Genomic DNA, 18,911 nt, shown 5'->3' with positions numbered 1-18,911 from the left:
ATCAAAGAAGCAGCGGCGCGTTGCTAACGCTACTATAATCATTTTAAAAACATATTTGACCTCTTCGTGTAGTTATTTTGATGCTTTTTGTCCATTTTCAGGCTGTTTCCGTGTCTGTAAAGTGAACTTGGAGTGATTTATGTCCGTTTTAGAGCAACTCTGATTTATTAACAGACGTACTCGTGCCCGCGGTCCTGTGCGGGCGCGCTCTCGGTGTGTAGGGAATGCAGGGACGCAGTGCATCGTGGGAAGTGAAGTATTGGCAGCTCGGAGCTGCGAGGCAGAGAGCGGGAACCGGAGGAGGCCGAGTGAACACGGCGTGCTGCGGTTCAGTGGGCAGGCGGTCAGCCCCGCGGACACACGGACAACACCGAGCCGGAGCGGACCGTCCCCCACCCAGCATCGCTCCGCTGTCGGCCCCGCCATGGCAGGTGAGTCGGTGTAACATCCACAGCCAACGCCCGGTCGACCGGCGGCTGTGGGGCTCCCTACCCCGGTTCTCAGTTTGCTCCAGTCGGCGGAGTGTCGGCTCGTGTCAGGCCGAGTTGTAACACACCGTGTCCGGTCACTGGGCCTGTTAGCACCGGCTAGCTCAGAGCTAGCCCCGCATGTTTACTCCCTCTCAGGTGTAGCGGCCAAAAGTGAAATACTGCTGACAGATGACTGCTAGTGGGGGGCGCGCACGGTCACGCGCAATGCCTGAAAACAGTGGTTCTCAATCTTCACAGCCCGCGACCCCCAAAATAAAGGGTCCAAAGAATAAAGGGACGAGATTTTTGGGGTCCATCCATAAAGTCAGCAAAATGATGGTCCATTGTTCTATGACTCTTTGATAACCGTATTTATTTATTCATCTGAATAATATCCACTGTTATCCAGGAAGTTTACTGTTATTATAGTCATCTTAAAGATGGAAATCCTGGTTTTAAGCACAAATAAAATGGGTTAGAAGTCACCCAAAATCCCCCCCACAGAAACTAGTTAAAAGTTGCAAATTAAAGTGGGTAAAAACGGTCAGAAAAAGTTGTAAAAAGGGTTGAAATTGTCAATATTGGCTTAAAGTGGCAGAAATGGGGTGGATTGAGGTAATGTAGTTTAAAAAGTAGAAACTATTAGTTTAAACTGGTAAATAATGGGCATGATAAAAATAATCATGAAATATGAAAAGTGACAATGATGGGTCAACATATGTGACATTAGGTGGAAAAGTGCTGACAATGTGTTGAAATGTGATGAAGTGGCAGGTATGGGACAAATTTAGCAAAAATGCATTAAAATGAGCTAAAAATCTCAATTTCAAGTTTCAGTGACACTTTTTAAGTAACTACAAAGTAAATACTCAGGGTGGGAATCTTTTTTGCACCTCATGATTCTATTGGACTATGATTTTATTATGAATGAATGTATCACAAAAGTCTGGAGTTCCCAAATATTATTTTCTAGAATTGTATTTTTGATTTGCTAAGATAAGAATGATTAAAAAGGAAGAAAAATACAGAATGAAAATATGACATGGCATCGTGTTCGGCATTACTGCATATAGTTGTTTAAGATTAGGTTGTTTTAATTTGAAAAGAAATAATAATTACAAATTATTTTATTTGATATTTAATCAGTAAATAACTCATTCCAGGTGACCCATCCTTAAGGTTGAAAATCCCTGCTGTAACATACAATGAAGACATTAAACAATCTAAATTGCACATTATTTACAGTTGATTATATAAAATAACATAAATGTGCAGCTCAATCATAATAGTGCTTTTAAAACGTTCGTTACGTTTCCAAAAATGTTCATGTTGTAGATTCCACAGAATAATCACTGATTTTCAGGGAATATCATTTAAAAATTCACAACTGGGCATGTCAGGGTCAACTCTAATATATTAATTATAATAATGGATTATGTTATATCAGAATGACGTCACGTTTGATTCAAATTACTCAACGTTTGTGTGAATCTTCATCTCAGTGTGTGAAGGAACCAGTGATGGTGCAGCTGGTCCAGGTGGATGATGCTAACAGCTGCTAGCTAACGGCTAACTGCTACAGTGAAAGGCAAGATGACTCATGCACATCCTTGATTATTTCACACAAACCTCCATGGGAAGAGGTTTTTGATCGATGAGTCAGAGCTGATCCGCTGCTATAGAAAAGTGTGTGTGTGTGTGCGTGCGTGCGTGCGCATCACATATTATATTGTAACTATTGTGTGTTTTTGCAGGGCCTGGAGCAGACATGCAGTGGTGCTTTTCTCAGGTGAAAGGAGCCATCGATGATGACGTCGCTGAAGGTGAGAGAAGCTTCTCCAGTATCTGAAGCTCTTTATATGTTCTCTACTATCAGTTATAACATGAGGGCTCCTGCAGGGATAAAAACACTCTGTGTGTGTGTGTGTGTGTGTGTGTGTGTGTGTGTGTGTGTGTGTGTGTTTACATATTCATCACAGTCACGTGATAAGCTCGGTTTGCTGACGACAGACGCTCCAACTTAACTGAAGAAATGAAAACAGTGGTTTAACGTGAATAAAAATAAAATTAATTTAAACTTAATAATCCTAGAAGATCATTCATATTCATGAAAAAATGTTTCTGCTCTTAAATCTATTTATTAGGAATTAAAGCAGCTTTGGGAGAAGCAGGACATATTATAATAATAAAAATAATAACTAGGCAAGACCTGTATTCACTCTGTGAATACGTCATTGGCATTTCAAAATGTAAAAAAATTGGCTAAAATGACAACCTGTATCTGGAATTGTTGACAAGTTTGTTCTTTTCACGAAATAAATTGAAAGTAATAATACAGGAAAAACAGAAGCTTGACCTTGACGTTCAAGGTCACACATTGAAAGGAAATGTTCTGTATTTATAGAGGACAAATGTTTTTATTTTTGTTTTGTTTTTTTGTGACTTCATGAACTTTGACCCCTACCGATCTTTTTACTGGTAGGTCGTCAATGTAATAAAATACTCCACTTAAGAGGAGCTTTTCATAAATGTAAGCATCGAATGTGTACAATGAATATTTGGAAAGATATGGAATTTTTTTGAGGCTTGACGTGACCTTGACCTTGATATTTTGGCTCCAAAAAAGGTCGACTGTTACATCCTTGTCTATGAGATGACATACGTGTCATTAGTGCTGCATTCATAGCCTTGGAGGATTTTTGAACGAAAAATAACTTTCAAAAGAACAATGTATTAACAATAATATTTTAATACATTCAGTCTCTCTCTAGACTATTGATTTTTATTGTAAGTGCAGAGCATAATTTAACTGTTATTGCAGCACACTGGTCAATAATGTAATAAGATTCTGAGCCCAAACATAAAAACATTTTGTCTATATTTATATATTAATGTATACCCTTTAATCCATAAATCACCGACTCACTCTATGATGTTATACAATTATTAAACTATTAGTGTAAAAATATTTTTGCCTGCCTCAAAATGTAATAGCGAACATAAGATGACCCAAAACGTTTTGTGTTCAGTATCAAGTTTTATTACAATCTTTTCTTTGTTTTTTTTTTAAACTTTCTTGCAGAATAAAACATGTAAATCTTTAAAAACATGTCGAGTACACACACAATAACAGGCTTAATAATAACAATCTATTATTGTTCTGATTCTGTGGCCTTCATTGTAATAAAATTACCCCATTTCTATTATAAACAAAATTAATGTGTGTTAAAATAATCAACAGTCTTTTACTTATTGAGTAAAATAATGAAAACTAAATGTATAATTTAAAAAAATATTTGATTAACTACTAATTTGTAAATGATTAGTAAAAGTTCACTCGATTTGTTTCTGTGTGACATTGACTAAATTTATTATCAAAGCATTCAGTTTTTATTATCATAGGTAAATAGTTTTAAATATTATAAAATTAATAATAATTATCATCAAACTGGGTAAATGTAAATAATTTATGAGAAACTTTATTGTATTTATTTAAGCTAAGCCTATGTTAGCTCCTTTAGTTAGCCTGAGGCGCTGCTTCATTCATTAGAATCAATGTTTCTGCTCTAGTGGTCATCAAAGGGTTAACCCTAAGAAGAAGAAGAAGTGGGTTAATGACATCCAGGTCACTCTGAGGTTCTTTCATTTGTTACAGCTGACATTATTTCCACTGTGGAGTTCAACCACACGGGGGAGCTGTTGGCCACTGGAGACAAGGGGGGGCGGGTGGTCATCTTTCAGCAGGAAATAGAGGTATGAGTTAAAACCCCTATCACTGTGATATCTACGTACTGTATGTCTACGTTTGTCTGAATTACGGTTTTTCTCCACAGAACAAGAATCTGCCTCAGTTCCGGAGCGAGTACAATGTTTACAGCACTTTCCAGAGCCACGAACCAGAGTTTGACTACCTGAAGAGTTTGGAAATAGAAGAAAAAATCAACAAGATACGCTGGCTTCCTCAGAAGAACGCTGCTCAGTTCCTGCTGTCCACCAACGGTGAGAGGCATTTAATCACCAGAAAGAAATGATAGTTTGACTTTATGTATCAGATTAGCATTAGAACACAAAGTGGGTGGAGACATTGGCCCTTTGTCTCCAGATGTTGGACAGCTGTGTTTTTACTAGCGATGCACAGAGTTTAAGGTTTTTGGCAGAAACCGAAAATAAGAAAAACAAAGGTCGAAAACTGAGAGAAATAATCATGCCAATTAACATTACCATTACATTTCTGGCTCCGAATGTGACTAACTTCACAAAAATGAAATAATTCCAGGGTCATGTTAATAGGCAAGTACAATTGTTCAAAGTTCCAGTTGTTTCTCTTGTCTATCAACTTTCCTGCTGTGATTCTTTGTCTTTTTCTCAGATAAAACGATCAAACTGTGGAAAATCAGTGAACGAGACAAAAGACCAGAGGGCTACAACCTGAAGGAAGAGGACGGACGATACAAAGACCCCAACAGCATCACTGCACTGAGGGTTAGTCTCACTATACCTATTACCCATGATGCGGTGTTCTACACCAAACTGACCAAATGGTGGTAAAGGTGGCAAAATGGGATTTGAAAAAACACAGAAATTGGTTAAAAGTTGTAAATTAGACTGGGTAAAAACAGACAGAAAAAGTGGTAAAAAAAAATGGTTCAAAGTGTCAATATTGGAAAAATGTGTTGAAATAATGGCCATGATAAATGGTGAATGTGGTTAAATTGTCAAAAAAAAAAAAAACATGAAATATGGTGAAAAGATGTTAAAAGTGACAGTGTCAACATATGTGACATTAGGTGTAAAAGTGGTAGAAAGGGTTTATAAGTGCTGAACATGTCTTGGAAGTGGAAAAAATGTGTAAAAAAGACATTGAAATGTGATGTAGAAGTGTCAGAAATGGGAGAAATGTAGCAAAAATACATTTAAAGGAGCAAAAATATGGCAAAACTTGATGAAATTAGGTTAAATATGGAGAGTTTGGTGTAGTTGCAGAAAAATTGGCTGAAATTGTTTTTTTAATTCATTTTGTGCATTTACTTCAGAGATTGTTTGATTGTTTATCTTCTGAAGATATTTTCCTGCTGTCTGTGATGTCATCAGTGTGTGTATATTGTTATGGTGTTCCAGGTCCCAGTGCTGATCCCCATGGACCTGATGGTGGAGGCCAGTCCACGGAGGGTGTTTTCTAACGCTCACACCTACCACATCAACTCTATCTCAGTCAACAGTGACAACGAGACGTACCTGTCAGCGGACGACCTGAGAATCAACCTGTGGAACCTGGAGATCACTGACCGCAGCTTCAGTATCCTGACCACGCACACGCACACACAGTGACACACACACACACGCTGACCTTCTTTAACGTGCTAACCTCAGACATCGTAGACATTAAACCAACCAACATGGAGGAGCTAACTGAGGTGATAACAGCAGCAGAGTTCCATCCTCTCCACTGTAACACGTTGGTCTACAGCAGCAGTAAAGGAACCATTCGACTGTGTGACATGAGAGAATCAGCTCTGTGTGATAAACACTCTAAGTGTGAGTTTGATCTATAACATGCTGACAGAGGACTTTAAACATCACATGATCATTCTCATTTGTAGGCGGGGCTACCGGACTCAAAACGCCCTCACTTTGTTGTTGTGTACACTAGTTAAAATCACTACTCCTCTGTTATTCATGAACGTATCAGGCTGATATTTGGTAGATATAATCTATGGATGTGTACGCATCGGCACTTGGAGCCTGATTTTAGATCTAGGGCCCAGGGGGGCCCCAAAAGAAGAAAAAAAAACAAAAGTTGACTCCACAATTGTTTACGAGTCAAATATTTTGATGGTTGGTGGTATGGAATCATTGGCACATACCAATATATAAATGGGACCCATTACCCAGTACGTGTCAGGGGGACCCCGGGGGTCCCATTTTTCAAATGACTACTCTTCCGTTAGTTCTCGTTAGGTCAGAATGCAGTTTGGTATAAATATGATGAGTTCCTCAAAGCCCTTTTTTCCGGTAATTTCCAATTTATGGGAACATAGTCGTGTGATATATATCGTTTCAAAGGTAATTCAACGTAGATTACAATCATGCCTCGCACAATTGGATTAGGGGCCCGGGGTCCCACCCCCATTTTTTCGGCAATTTCCATAAAAGTCGTTTTGATTCAGGGCCCAGGGGAGCCCAAAAGAAAAGAATGAAAGTTGATTCCACATTTATTTGGGAGTCAGATATTACGACAGTTGGTGTTACAGAATCATTGACACGTACCAATATATGAATGAGGCCCATTACTCTGTATGTGCCACGGGAGTAATGGTCACAAATGACAACTCCTCCGTTAATGCTCGCTGAATCGGGCTGTAATCTGACATAGGTATTCTATGAGCGGATGTCTACAGCCTCTGAGACCTTTTTTTACTTGGTGGAACCGAGTCATTTCACTGAATTTGACGCAGAAATGTTCCACTGGCCTGGCCGTAGTTCATCCAAACTTGTTTATTTTTCTTCTCTCATTCTTCTCTTCTTTCTTCTTCCAGTGTTTGAGGAGCCTGAAGACCCCAGTAATCGTTCCTTCTTCTCTGAGATCATCTCCTCCATCTCTGACGTTAAGTTCAGCCATAACGGTCGTTACATGATGACCAGAGACTACCTGTCAGTGAAGGTCTGGGACCTGAACATGGAGAACAGGCCAGTGGAGACGTACCAGGTGAGGACCCATCCATCAGTGTTGAGCTGGATGCTTTCACACACTCGAATAAGAAGGCTGATGATGTTTGGATGAACAGCCCGAGAGGTTCAACGTGCTGCAGGAGCTCCAAATACACAAATTCAATGAAACTACAATGTTTGCAGCGCTCACAGTTTACCCCGTGTTAGGAGCACATGATGGCAGCCATTTTTAATATCTAATTGTTGAAATAACTCTACATTTGTCCAAATTCCCTCATCTTTCCTCAATTTATTCTACAAACTGTCCCCAAACTAAATAAAATGTGGTTAGTGTAGCGACTTATATCGGTCACTTAGTTCAGGTAAATTGTCTGTTACATACTTTTTTTATTATTAGATGTGCACTGATTTAAATTTTCTGGTCGATCATCAATATTTAAAAAAGTCTGACCTGTTGATCCTGATTTATTTTATTTATTTTTTTTACAACTGTCAACATGCACCTTGAATGTTAGTCTTATTTTATTGTAAAAATTGAACATAACCTGTGAAACAAAACAAAGTAGTAGCGTAAAATGAAAAAAATGTGGAAATGCAGCAGCTTTAAGGATATTTAAATCTAAAAGCTTACAGTATAAAAGCTCCTAAAAGTTAAACATTATACAAAAAACATAAAATGCAGCATGTGTAACAAGTAGGCATGAGTGAGTACAGCATTATCTGTTAACCATATGAGTTATCTGTATCTGTAGTTGGAGCCAGCTGAAAGTTTAAATAAATAAATAAATCCCCTGACAGGCAGAGACACAACGCGAGCCACATTCTACCAAGCACCACGTCTGAACGCACCCATGTTTACCAGAACTCTACTGGTTAATAAGTACAAACTGAAGTAAAAACAAACCTGAAGTTGAAGAAACCCTAAACGTTAACGAAAAAGACCCACAAACCTGAGTGAGTGAGTAGGGGAGGGGCGCTCTGATTAGCCTGCAGACAGTCAACGCTAATGAGGATTTTCATTCAATCCGAGCACAGATAATGACTCGTATTACTCGTACTCGGCAAAAGTGATTTATGCGTACCGGATACTCGTTTCAACCCTACTAACAAGTCGACGTGTAATGAGTGGAATGAACATTGCACAGGTTAGTTGTTCTCAACAATGACATGAACTTCATCATTTTCCTTGTAGTATCTTTGCTCTTTTCACTGCTCGTAAGAGCTAACAGTGCTAGCTTTAGCATTAGCTTGATTGATAGCTTCAAATGCTGCATACTCAGTGGTGTGGTAACGTTCTGTTTGCAGTCCCACTGACTATCCCTGACTATCTATTCCTTTTGTATAAAACTAGTGACATTCTCGGTTGATCATGCTCAAGGTGTTGTTAACAACAGTGTGCATACACAGAATGAGACAGTGGTAGAAAGATGAGTTTCATAAACGGGTACAGTATCAGCCCATCGCCCAAATTTAGGGAAATTTGGTGCATCCTCAAACTATGGCACATTTGTGTCTAAATTACTTTAGAAGTATTTGTTCCATAAACTAAAATGAGTTGAACACATTTGTGTTGGTGTTTCTGTAACATTTCTGACCACTAGGTGACTCTAGTTAAAAAACTAATCACTTCACTCCCTCATTTGTTAAATGTGCTCCTGGTTCTTGTTTTTTTTTTTTTTCATCAGCACATGTGAAATCACTGTTTCTCCATATCTCCACAGGTCCATGAATACCTGAGGAGCAAGCTGTGCTCGCTTTATGAGAACGACTGCATCTTTGATAAGTTTGAGTGCTGCTGGAATGGAAACGACAGGTAACGTTAGGGCTTGTGTGACCTCCAGTTTAAAGAGGAGAACTTTGCTTCTTTTCAAATGTGTTGCTTTAAATGTGGTGGTTGTTCCACTTCCTGCTGCAGCGTGGTGATGACGGGCTCCTATAACAACTTCTTCCGGATGTTTGAGCGCAGCCAGAGGCGTGACGTGACCCTGGAGGCGTCCCGTGAGAACAGCAAACCTCTGCAGGTGCTGAAGCCCCGTAAAGTGTGTGCTGGAGGGAAACGTAAGAAGGATGAGATCAGCGTGGACAGTTTGGACTTCAATAAGAAGATCCTGCACACGGCGTGGCACCCGCAGGAGAACATCATCGCCGTGGCAACCACCAACAACCTCTACATATTCCAGGACAAGGTAAACTAGAGTTGTAGGACAGTTTAGGGTGTGAGGACGCCTCCCCCCCTTGGCCCCGCCCCCCTCGCCGTGTTGGTGCTGGTGCTAAATTACAGCAATCTGAGGAGGTGACGGCGCTGATGGACGTGTGTCACACTGAGGTACACTCTGACTGGGGCCGTCAGCGGCTCTGTGTGGGGCCTCGCTGTCTGTGATGTTGTGCCAATTCTGTTTCGTTGCTCACGTTCTCTGGATCTGGTTCTGGATCTGGTTCTGTTTGCCAGTCCGACGTCTTTTTTTTCTCCTGTGACTCAGAGTTTAGTTTCAGAATACAGACGTAGATTTTTTTTTAAATCCTTCCCCCTCTGAACGGTTAGTTATGATTATTATTATTAACTCTGCTCACTGATTCACTTAGTTTGTTTCATTTTTGTGTCTTTTTTGGTTCCTTTTTGTTTTAAAAAAACAAAAACCTGATGAAACGAGTGTTACAGTTGCCATATTTATCTGAAAACATGCAGAACGTGTCTGTGGTTCTGCTCCGTCCTGTTGAATGGTCCTTTGAGGGACTGTTGGACTGATAAATGGGGGGGACCCTTTGGTTTAACACTGGACTCTTTAAAGAACTCTGTGTTTGTGTGTTTGATGGCTGTCGTCGTTAAAAAGAAAACTCAGAGTGTTTGAACTACTGCAGCCCTGGTATCACTACACTACACAACCTTTAAACCATTATGATCTATTTATGCCTCCAAAACTATGTATTACTACACTTTTAATCAGTGGCAGTGGGAAAAATAAAGGAACTACTTTTTGCATTGTTGTGATTATTGCCTGATTGTAAAGTTTCATTTATTCAGACAAATGTTCCTCAGGAAATCCTCTTTGATCTCCTGACATGTTCAACTGACAACTGCCAGTCTTTGTCAGAGGCATCTGCTGAAAACCTTCAAGTTTCCTTGACTTCTTTTTGAATATGTTATGATTTAATTTATTCAGACAATTTTCTTTGATCTCCTTAATTGTTCTCGACTGACGACTGCCAGTCTTCTTCAGAGGTGTCTGCCGATCAGTTTTTTTGACTTCCACATAGTAATTCCAGCGGGATCAGTTTTGTCCTGTTTTTTTTTTTTTATACATAATATGTTAAGGTTGAATTTTTCAGACATTTTTTACAGAAATGTACATAAATCTCTTGTTTCGACCTGCCAGTCTCCTTCAGAGGTGGTTTCATTTATTCAGACTTTTTTTTTTTCCAAAAAATCCACTTTGATCTCGACTGACTACTGCCAGTCTTCTTCAGAGGTGTCTGCTAATTGCTTTGATCTTTCATTTGAAGTTTCCTTGACTAGTGCTCAATAATTCCAGCAAGATTCTTTTCCTACGGAAAAATTAAACCTAAACATATTCAAAAACAATCTTGCTGGAATTACTTCCACGTACAACTTATACAGTTTGTCAAGCACTGACAAGTGCTACTACTTTAAAAATCTTTCATTTTGTTACTCTTATTTTATTTTTGTTTGCAAGAATTGGAAGGTTTTATATTTTATTTATTTATTTTTACTTTTTGTGAGGCGTTTCATTGAAATTGTGGATTTAGAGGAATGGAGATATTTACAACTAAATTAGTCTGTAATTTACTTTACAATTTACACAATGACTCATGATTTCCCGTCACATTTACGTTCTCTCGTGGGACACGGATACTCTAAAAGGGACAGATTTGGCTCCCGGGCCTCAAGTTTGATATGTGTTCTAGAGATTATCAAAGGAGGAAAATTTGCTAGAGAAATGTGACAGATGAGAACATCTGAGAGTTTAATATCTACCACAGGCACCGTTTAAATGGAGCTTTACCGAGATACACACCAGCTCATCTATCTATAAAAGCATGGAATCTCTGCGAATCAGGCTTAGATTGACCTGAGACTTTCAACATGGCTGCTGCTTGGTTCAAGGATGTGTAATGTTGTTTTTGTTTGGACAGCAATGACTCATTCATAGAAGCAGCTTTGCCAAACAGCTCAATGTTGACAGATAGTCATGGTAACATGGTTGCCAACTGACGTAAAACTACACAGAAGAAGAATCTACAGGAGTGATGGCACAAAGGGATTTTAAAAATGACTAAAGTGGGTCTAAAATCCTAATAAATTTTTTTTTTAAAACAGCCTGTAAAAATCAACCAGCAGGTGTCCTTAGTGAGCAACGTTTGTAACTAAGGTAAGGAATAAATATAATTTAAAAAAAGGCTTTCACTATATATATGTAGCCTATATTCTAGTGCTAAATATTATCCTCTGCACAGTTCATTTTGTTGACTAGCTCCAAGTTAGTTTGTTTATACGAACAGATTTCATCCTATTTGAGATGTTAGCGGATGTTGCACATTTTTATGACGATGACATGAATAATAAACATTTCCAATTCATCAAACCCTTCTGAGCTGTGACTGTTAACACCTCATTCACTTTCAATGTAACATTCGGGGCATGTTTTGGCCTGGAAAGTGTGTGTGTGCCAGAAAGTAGTCATTTTTACACTCAACAGCAGGTATGGGCACTGCTTGGCAAATGTTTCAATATCCTGTACTGTCTTTGTGAAACGAAGGGGGTTTTATTGCCTGTTCTAAATAAGTCATCTCCTTGGCAACCTGAGTAGAGGCCATCCATGAAAAAGCTACTGAACCTCCCACTTTTCTATAGCCAAACACACTGGTGTTTCTTTAAATGTGATGGTCATGTGAACATATTAAGACTGTACTTTTACTTCCAGTAAAACAGAGTGGAAAAAGTTCAGTCATCTTAGAGATGTAAGCTATTGTTTTATTTAGAAATAAAATGGGTTCAAAGTGGCCAAAAATGGTGGAAAGGGTGGTGAAATGGGATTTTAAAAACCACAAAAATTGGTAGTAAGTTGCAAATTAGAGTAGAAAAAAACAGAGAAAAAGGGTTCAAAGTGTCAATATTGGAACAATTAGTTTAAACTGGCAAATAATAGGTGTGACAAATGGTGAATGTGGTTAAATTGGCAAAAAAAAGAGGTTAAAAGTGACAATAATAGGTCAACATATGTGACATTAGGTGTAAAAGTGGTAGAAAGGGTTTATAAGTGCTGAACATGTATGGAAAGTGGAAAAAATGTGCAGAAAAAGCATTAAAATGTAGCAAAAATGCATTAAAATGAGCAAAAATATGGCAAGAAAAGTGATGAAAATAGGTTAAAATATGGAGAGTTTGGTGTAGTTGTAGAAAAAGGATAAAATAAGCAAAAATGGGCTCATATTGTTCAGGAAAAAAATCTTAGTTTCTTGAAGGCATCTGGAGACCCCCTCCCAGTGTCTCGCGGCCCTAAAAGTGTGTCCTGACCCCAAGGTTGAAAATTATTTGTATATGACGTCATTTGAAGTGACGTGTACGTGGGGGCGCGCACGTACAGACACTTTATTTTACATCTGGGTTATTAATAGACACCCCCTCCCCAATCTTTGTTTAGGTGGGGGAGTGTGACTTCACTGTGGCCCCGGAAGGTGAGGGCTCTCTCGGGTCTGTGTTTCAGCTCTATTCCCTGCTCCTGGTTCCTAGTCCCTGGTTCTGGTTCTGGATGACTTCACTGACCCACTCTGATCATGTCCGACGCTGCTAACGATGCTAATGCTGCTAACGCCGCTACAGCTAACAGCGGAGAGCCCGGGCTGAACGGTGAGCTCTTGCATTAACAACTTCCTGTCGTTTCACACGTAGCTAGCTACATTAGCCTTCTAGCTACATTAGCCTGCTAGCTACATTAGCCTGCTAGCTTAGCACAGCAAATATGTTGAATATCTTTATCCCATTGCGCAAAGGGGGCGGAGTTAGAACGCAATGTTCTGTTTATTGATCGCAGCACAGCCAATGGGGATCCTTGAAGAATATGACGGGCGGCCCAGGCGGCCAATCAGCTGCTAGGGACAGAGATGGGGGCGGGGTCATGTATTGTCAACAAGGCTCTTGAACATGGAAAGAAAAAAACCAGCGTAATTTTATAATTTCTACGGTTGTTTTAAGGTGATTTAAGTGTTTTATTTGTCATTGCTGTTGTTGTTGGACAGATTAATTTACGGACGTTAGAAATAACACGCATTAATCAGTGGAAGTGTTCATACTGAGCCGACAGGAGGCGCTGTCCACCTTTAGTAGAACGATACACAGAATGTTTACGTGTTATTTATAACCAGAGAACAGTGGAGAACATTCAGCTGGAAACCAGTTACACTCTGCTGGGGTTTGATTCTTGATTAATAAATACATGTTTGATTACAATTATATATCAATAACAATGGAATATCATAAATAAATACATATACAAATAGTATGCATAGTTTACAAAACTAGTATTTATTTAATTATTTCGTATATTTTATGTATGCATTATTTCTGTATTATATATAATTAAAATTATATATACATAAATATGGAATATTATAAATAAATACAGCATGCATTATTGAGGAAATAAATATTTCATTTCAAACATTAAAAAAACAAGTATTTCATTATTTGTTCATTTATTATATTATTGTATTACTTATATATATAAGTATTTTTTCAATGATTTCATGTCTGCATTTATTTGTTCATTTATATATTTATTTATTTGTAATTATGTGATAATTTTTTGTCGTTAAGCTCCACCTCCTCCTTAATAGATTTAAAAACGTTCCTTCTCGTTGGCAGCTCTGGATCTAAAAGCTCTTTCCTGAGTCCTGATTGTGTCTCAGTCTGAGCGTTGAGGAGCTTTGGTCTCCATGGTAACAGTGTGCTGGTCTGCTGACTGGAGACAATAGGCTGTGTAATCACAGGAGGCCAGGAGAGGGAGAGCTCCTCTCTGATTGGTTCGTGTGTCGGATGTTTCCTACGCGTTGGTAGAAAGTCTTTCTTCTTCTTCTGATGATGATGAAACCAGGATGAAGCTCCTCCCCCTCCTCCTCCTGCTGATGGCTGCGGTTCAGACAAACTTCAGAGCAACAATTTTAACATTTTTTGTCTTTTTTTGTTCAAACCTTTTCTAAAAACTAAACTTCCAAAGGATTCCATGGAGGAAATTATGAAAACATGTTTTTGTTGGAAGATCATTACAGACTAGAACAAACATGGCTAAATAACACATACTGTATATCCTCCACCATGTGACCCTTTAATATCCTGATATCTAGGGGTGTCCCGATACGATGCCCATATTGCAGCCTTAAGAATTAACCGATATTGATATGATTAACCTAGAGCTGGGCGATATATTGACATTCAAAATACATCAAGTTTTTTATTTTAGCGATACAGAAAATTACAATACTGCAAATATCGATATATATATTTACATCTTATTTTGTATTAAAATACTCGTTTTACTTCTCAGAACATTTAAAACTCAGTTAAGATGATTATTATTATTATTATTATTATTATTATTATTATGATCACTGAGTGCGTTCTAACCCAGAAGCCACACTACAGAACTCACTCACACATGCTGTCCCTTAGTGTTTGTGTTTATTCTGTTGTTAATAAGTGTGTGTGTGTGTGTGTGTGTGTGTGTGTGTGTGTGTGTGTGTGTGTGTGTGTGTGTGTGTGTGTGTGTGTGTGTGTGTGTGTGTGTGTGTGTGTGTGTGTGTGTGTGTGTGTGTGTGTGTGTGTGTGTGTGTGTGGCGCAGGCTCCTGGGTGGAGTTAGAGATGAGTCGAGGTCACCAGGTGCCCACTGACCTTCCTCCTCAGGTGGAGGAGGAGGAGGCGGAGTCTATGGTTGGAGGTCTGGAACACGTTCCATCTTCATCCTCCATCCATAACGGAGACATGGAGAAGATCCTCCTGGACGCTCAACACGAGTCCAGCAGGAGCAACTCATCATGTGACAGGTAGGACCATCATCATCATCTTCATCATCTTCATCATCACTCTGACTGACTGGTTTCTAACCCACAGCCCCCCACGAGCCCCCACCCCCCCTGAGAAAGAGAACGAGGAAGAGGAAGGACAGATCATGTTTGATGTGGATCTGAGCAGCAGGAGAGACAGTCAGGTTAGAGATACTGGTCCACCATTACACAATCTAATCATTCTACTAGTTCTTCTCCTCATTCTTCTAATACTTTTTCTTCTTCTTCTTCTTCTTCTTGTTCTTCATCTCCTCCTCCTCCTCGTTCTTCTTATCCTTGTTCTTTTTTTTCTTCTTGTTTTTCTTCCTCTTCTACAAGTTCTTCTAGTTCTTCTAGTTCTTCTTTTTCTTTTTTTTCTAGTTTCCCCCAGTGATGCGTGTGCGTGCGTGTGCGTGTGTGTGTGTGTGTGTATTCCAGTCTGAGGAGGACGTGTTGGAGAAGGACCAGGACATGGATCTCCTGATGAAGGACTCAGACTGGGTCTCTGATTGGTCCAGTAGACCAGAGAACATTCCCCCAAAGTAAGCAACACACTCCTGCTTTGCTTTGCTGAGTCATGTTTAGCTCCCCGACCAATGAGATGTCTCCATCCAGAGAGTTCCATTTCCGTCATCCTCGTCGTTCCGTGACTCTCAGCATGAGGAAAACAGGAGCCATGAAGAAAGGAGGAATCTTCTCTGCTGAGTTCCTCAGAGTCTTCATCCCCTCACTGGTGATGTCACACATCCTGGCTCTGGGTCTGGGGTAAGACCTGATACCACCTCACACCTTCACTGCACCTCATCACGTCACACGATGGACTTGAGGTCAGCGCCACCATCAGCTTCCTGTTTAGAGACTTTAGTTATTAAACATCATAAAATCACACCAAACATGATCAGTATGTTAATAGTGTCACTACTGTTAATAATTTACATTTTTATTACGCTACAAAATCAGTTACACACAAATCAAATGAGTTTACGTCATGTTAGCAACAATGCTAACTTTCAGCTAATCGTTTAACAGTAAAAATCCCATAGTAATGTGTGAACCCTTTAATAGCATTAACAGTACGTTAGATCAGCGTACTTCAACTTTGGGGGCGTGACCCCATGTCAGGTCCCCTGGAAAAGAAATGTGGTTCATTGAAATCTCTAGTGAAAATAAATACATTTAAAGCTAGGGTAGGTAATTTTCTCGAGATACACTTTTTAAGTTATTGGTTGAAATTGTCTGACAGAAATTAAGATCTTATGTTCTCTGAAAAAATCCATCATCTGTAGCAGCTGTAAATCTGTAATAACTTTTTTTTTTAACCAATCACGTCTCTCTGCTCGTTCTCGATCCCTCACGTGCACGAGCTCACACTGAAAGCTCGTCACTGCTGACAGAGTTAAAACAGTTTTTGGTCACATTTTTTAACATATATAATGATAAAGTTTATTGTTTATTTACTGCTGAATGAGACAACGACGTTTCTACACAATACAAGTGATGAGCTGAGCTCCTCTTCTGCAGCAGCTGTGAGCATGCATGTGAGTGAGACAGAGGGGAGGGGGGAGGGGGTAAAGGCGGAGCTGTCTGGGAGGCTACATTCAAAATCATGCTAGCTTTTGAAAATCACCTACCCTACCTTTAAATGTAAAAGATACTGATTAAAATTTTATTTTTAAAATTTCATTTTTTTAATTTATCTATTTTGCACAGTTAAAAAAAACAACCATAATATCACAGAAATAGAAGTAGTGAAAGAGCTTAAACATATTATTATTCTTTTTTAATACCACATATACACTCTAACAACTATTATCTATACCTTAACTTTCTTAAATAAAATAAAATGCAGTGTAAAAAAAATGCATTTAAATGAGTGATATGATATGCTCTACGTTCATTTCCAGTTACAGGATAACATGATCACGACTTGAACCGTAACACCTAGTGAGGGATTCTGAACGGGATTATGGACGTAACTGTATTTGTCGTTTGTCAAACTTGATAAATATTTAATCACCAGTTTTCCAGATAAAAATAACGTGAAATGTGTGATTTTTGTTCCAAAACATGCACGTGAGACGTTTCCATGTCATGTTGCTTTTTCTGTGTCAGGAAGTGAATTCTGTTTGATCACAGGAAACTAAACCAAAGAGAGATTTGGCTGTGAAAAAAAAAGGAAAAACGGAGGAAAAAGGAAATTGAAAAAAGAGAGAAAGAAAGAAAAAAAAAAGAGGAAGACATTAGAAAATAAAATTACAAAACAGAATGAAAGCGGAATAAAAAAAAAAAGAAATAAAATAATGTTGAGTGTGTAAAACAAGAGGAAAGAAAGGACAAAAGAGAAATGAAATAATGAGTGTTTATGAGGATGACAGTACTCAGTATATCCATGTGTCTGTTCTTCCTGTTTCCAGAGTCTACATCGGTAAACGTCTGACCACGCCCACAACCACCTCCTTCTGAACCCCACCCCCCACAGACAAACTGTCTGTGTCTGTGATACCTGCTCAGTGTTGGACTGGCCCCGCCCTCCTCCTCCAGCTCATATCATATTTTTATGGATTAATGGAGCGATGATGAAGACACACACACACACACACACACACACACACACACACACACACACACACTAGGTGGCGCTGCAGCCCTGTCACTAACAGGAAAAAGGAGAAATGCCTTTAATCTTTACAGCCAATCAGTGATTTTTAAACCCTGCTCTGACCCTATGCTGCTCTTTATCGCCCCCTAGTGTCCACACATGGTTTTACTACTGGTTACTATTAAAAACAAGGATTCATTACCAGATTTAAGATGAAAGATTTCTGAATGCTAAGTGCTTTAGTTTTACGTGTTACATGATTAAAATAGTTACATTTGAGTAATCTGTGTTTATCTAAGAATGAATGTGATATCGAGGGATGTGAACCCTGTGAAATGTGACCTTAAAAATCATCCCATTTTCACACAAAAGTCCTAAAAGTAGATAAAGCGAAACCAGTTAAATCAATCAGCAAATCACAGTAAGAATGAAAACATTTTAATGTTTCTGTCTACACCAGGGTTCTCAACCTTGGGGTTGTGAGACACTGAGGGGGTCGCCAGATTCCTTCAAGAAACTAAGAATATTTTTTTTGAACAATTTCAGCCCATTTTTTCTTCATTTTTACTTTTTTTCTACAACTACACCAAACTCACCATATTTTAACCAATTTTCATAAAATTTTCTTGCCATATTTTTGCTCCTTTTAATGTATTTTTGCTACATTTCTCCTATTTCTGACACTTTTACATCACATTTCAATTACTTTTTCTGCACATGTTCAGCACTTATAAAACCTTTCTACCACTTTTACACCTAATGTCACATATGTTGACCCATTGTTGTCACTTTTAACCTCTTTTCACCAGATTTCGTGATTATTTTTGCTAATTTAACCACATTCACCATTTGTCATGTCCATTATTTGCCAGGTTAGAATAATTGTTCCAATATTGACAATTTTAACCCTTTTTTTAACCATTTTTTTTCTACATTTTTTGACCACTTTAATTTGCAACTTTTACATAATTTCAGTGGTTTTTTAAATCTAATTTTCCACCATTTTTGGTCACTTTTAACAAAATTTATTTCTGATTAAAACAAGGATTTACATCTTTGCCAACAGGACTCCACATCCCACAATGCAATGCACCAAACTTTTCCAACTCTGTTTACA

General features: G+C 38.7%; 2 protein-coding genes across 4 annotated transcripts; both read left to right on the top strand.

Annotated features, from left to right (window-relative positions):
* Positions 1-177: 177 nt before the first annotated feature.
* LOC114472884 (serine/threonine-protein phosphatase 2A 55 kDa regulatory subunit B alpha isoform) lies at positions 178-10,117 on the top strand. Of its 2 annotated transcripts, XM_028462175.1 has the most exons (11): positions 208-431; positions 1,973-2,058; positions 2,225-2,293; positions 4,126-4,223; positions 4,304-4,469; positions 4,840-4,952; positions 5,589-5,766; positions 5,841-6,005; positions 7,007-7,176; positions 8,861-8,952; positions 9,055-10,117. In XM_028462175.1, exons 3-11 carry the CDS (start codon positions 2,239-2,241, stop codon positions 9,332-9,334), a joined length of 1,317 nt encoding a protein of 438 aa, XP_028317976.1. In that variant the 5' UTR covers positions 208-431; positions 1,973-2,058; positions 2,225-2,238; the 3' UTR covers positions 9,335-10,117. The 2 variants fall into 2 exon arrangements, with proteins under 2 accessions (XP_028317977.1, XP_028317976.1); XM_028462176.1 differs by lacking the exon at positions 1,973-2,058 and having other exon boundaries at positions 178-431.
* Positions 10,118-12,752: 2,635 nt separating this feature from the next.
* bnip3lb (BCL2 interacting protein 3 like b) lies at positions 12,753-18,073 on the top strand. 2 transcript variants are annotated; one of them, XM_028462184.1, is made up of 6 exons: positions 12,753-13,005; positions 14,994-15,195; positions 15,263-15,359; positions 15,577-15,737; positions 15,811-15,960; positions 17,610-18,073. In XM_028462184.1, the coding sequence occupies exons 1-6, from the start codon at positions 12,933-12,935 to the stop codon at positions 17,656-17,658; spliced, it is 732 nt and encodes a 243-aa protein (XP_028317985.1). In that variant the 5' UTR covers positions 12,753-12,932; the 3' UTR covers positions 17,659-18,073. The 2 variants fall into 2 exon arrangements, with proteins under 2 accessions (XP_028317985.1, XP_028317986.1); XM_028462185.1 differs by having other exon boundaries at positions 12,758-13,005; positions 15,634-15,737.
* Positions 18,074-18,911: the final 838 nt, after the last annotated feature.

Source organism: Gouania willdenowi, chromosome 12, assembly GCF_900634775.1.
Source record: "Gouania willdenowi chromosome 12, fGouWil2.1, whole genome shotgun sequence".
Taxonomy (NCBI): domain Eukaryota; kingdom Metazoa; phylum Chordata; class Actinopteri; order Blenniiformes; family Gobiesocidae; genus Gouania; species Gouania willdenowi.
This window is presented reverse-complemented; position numbering and strand designations above follow the sequence as displayed.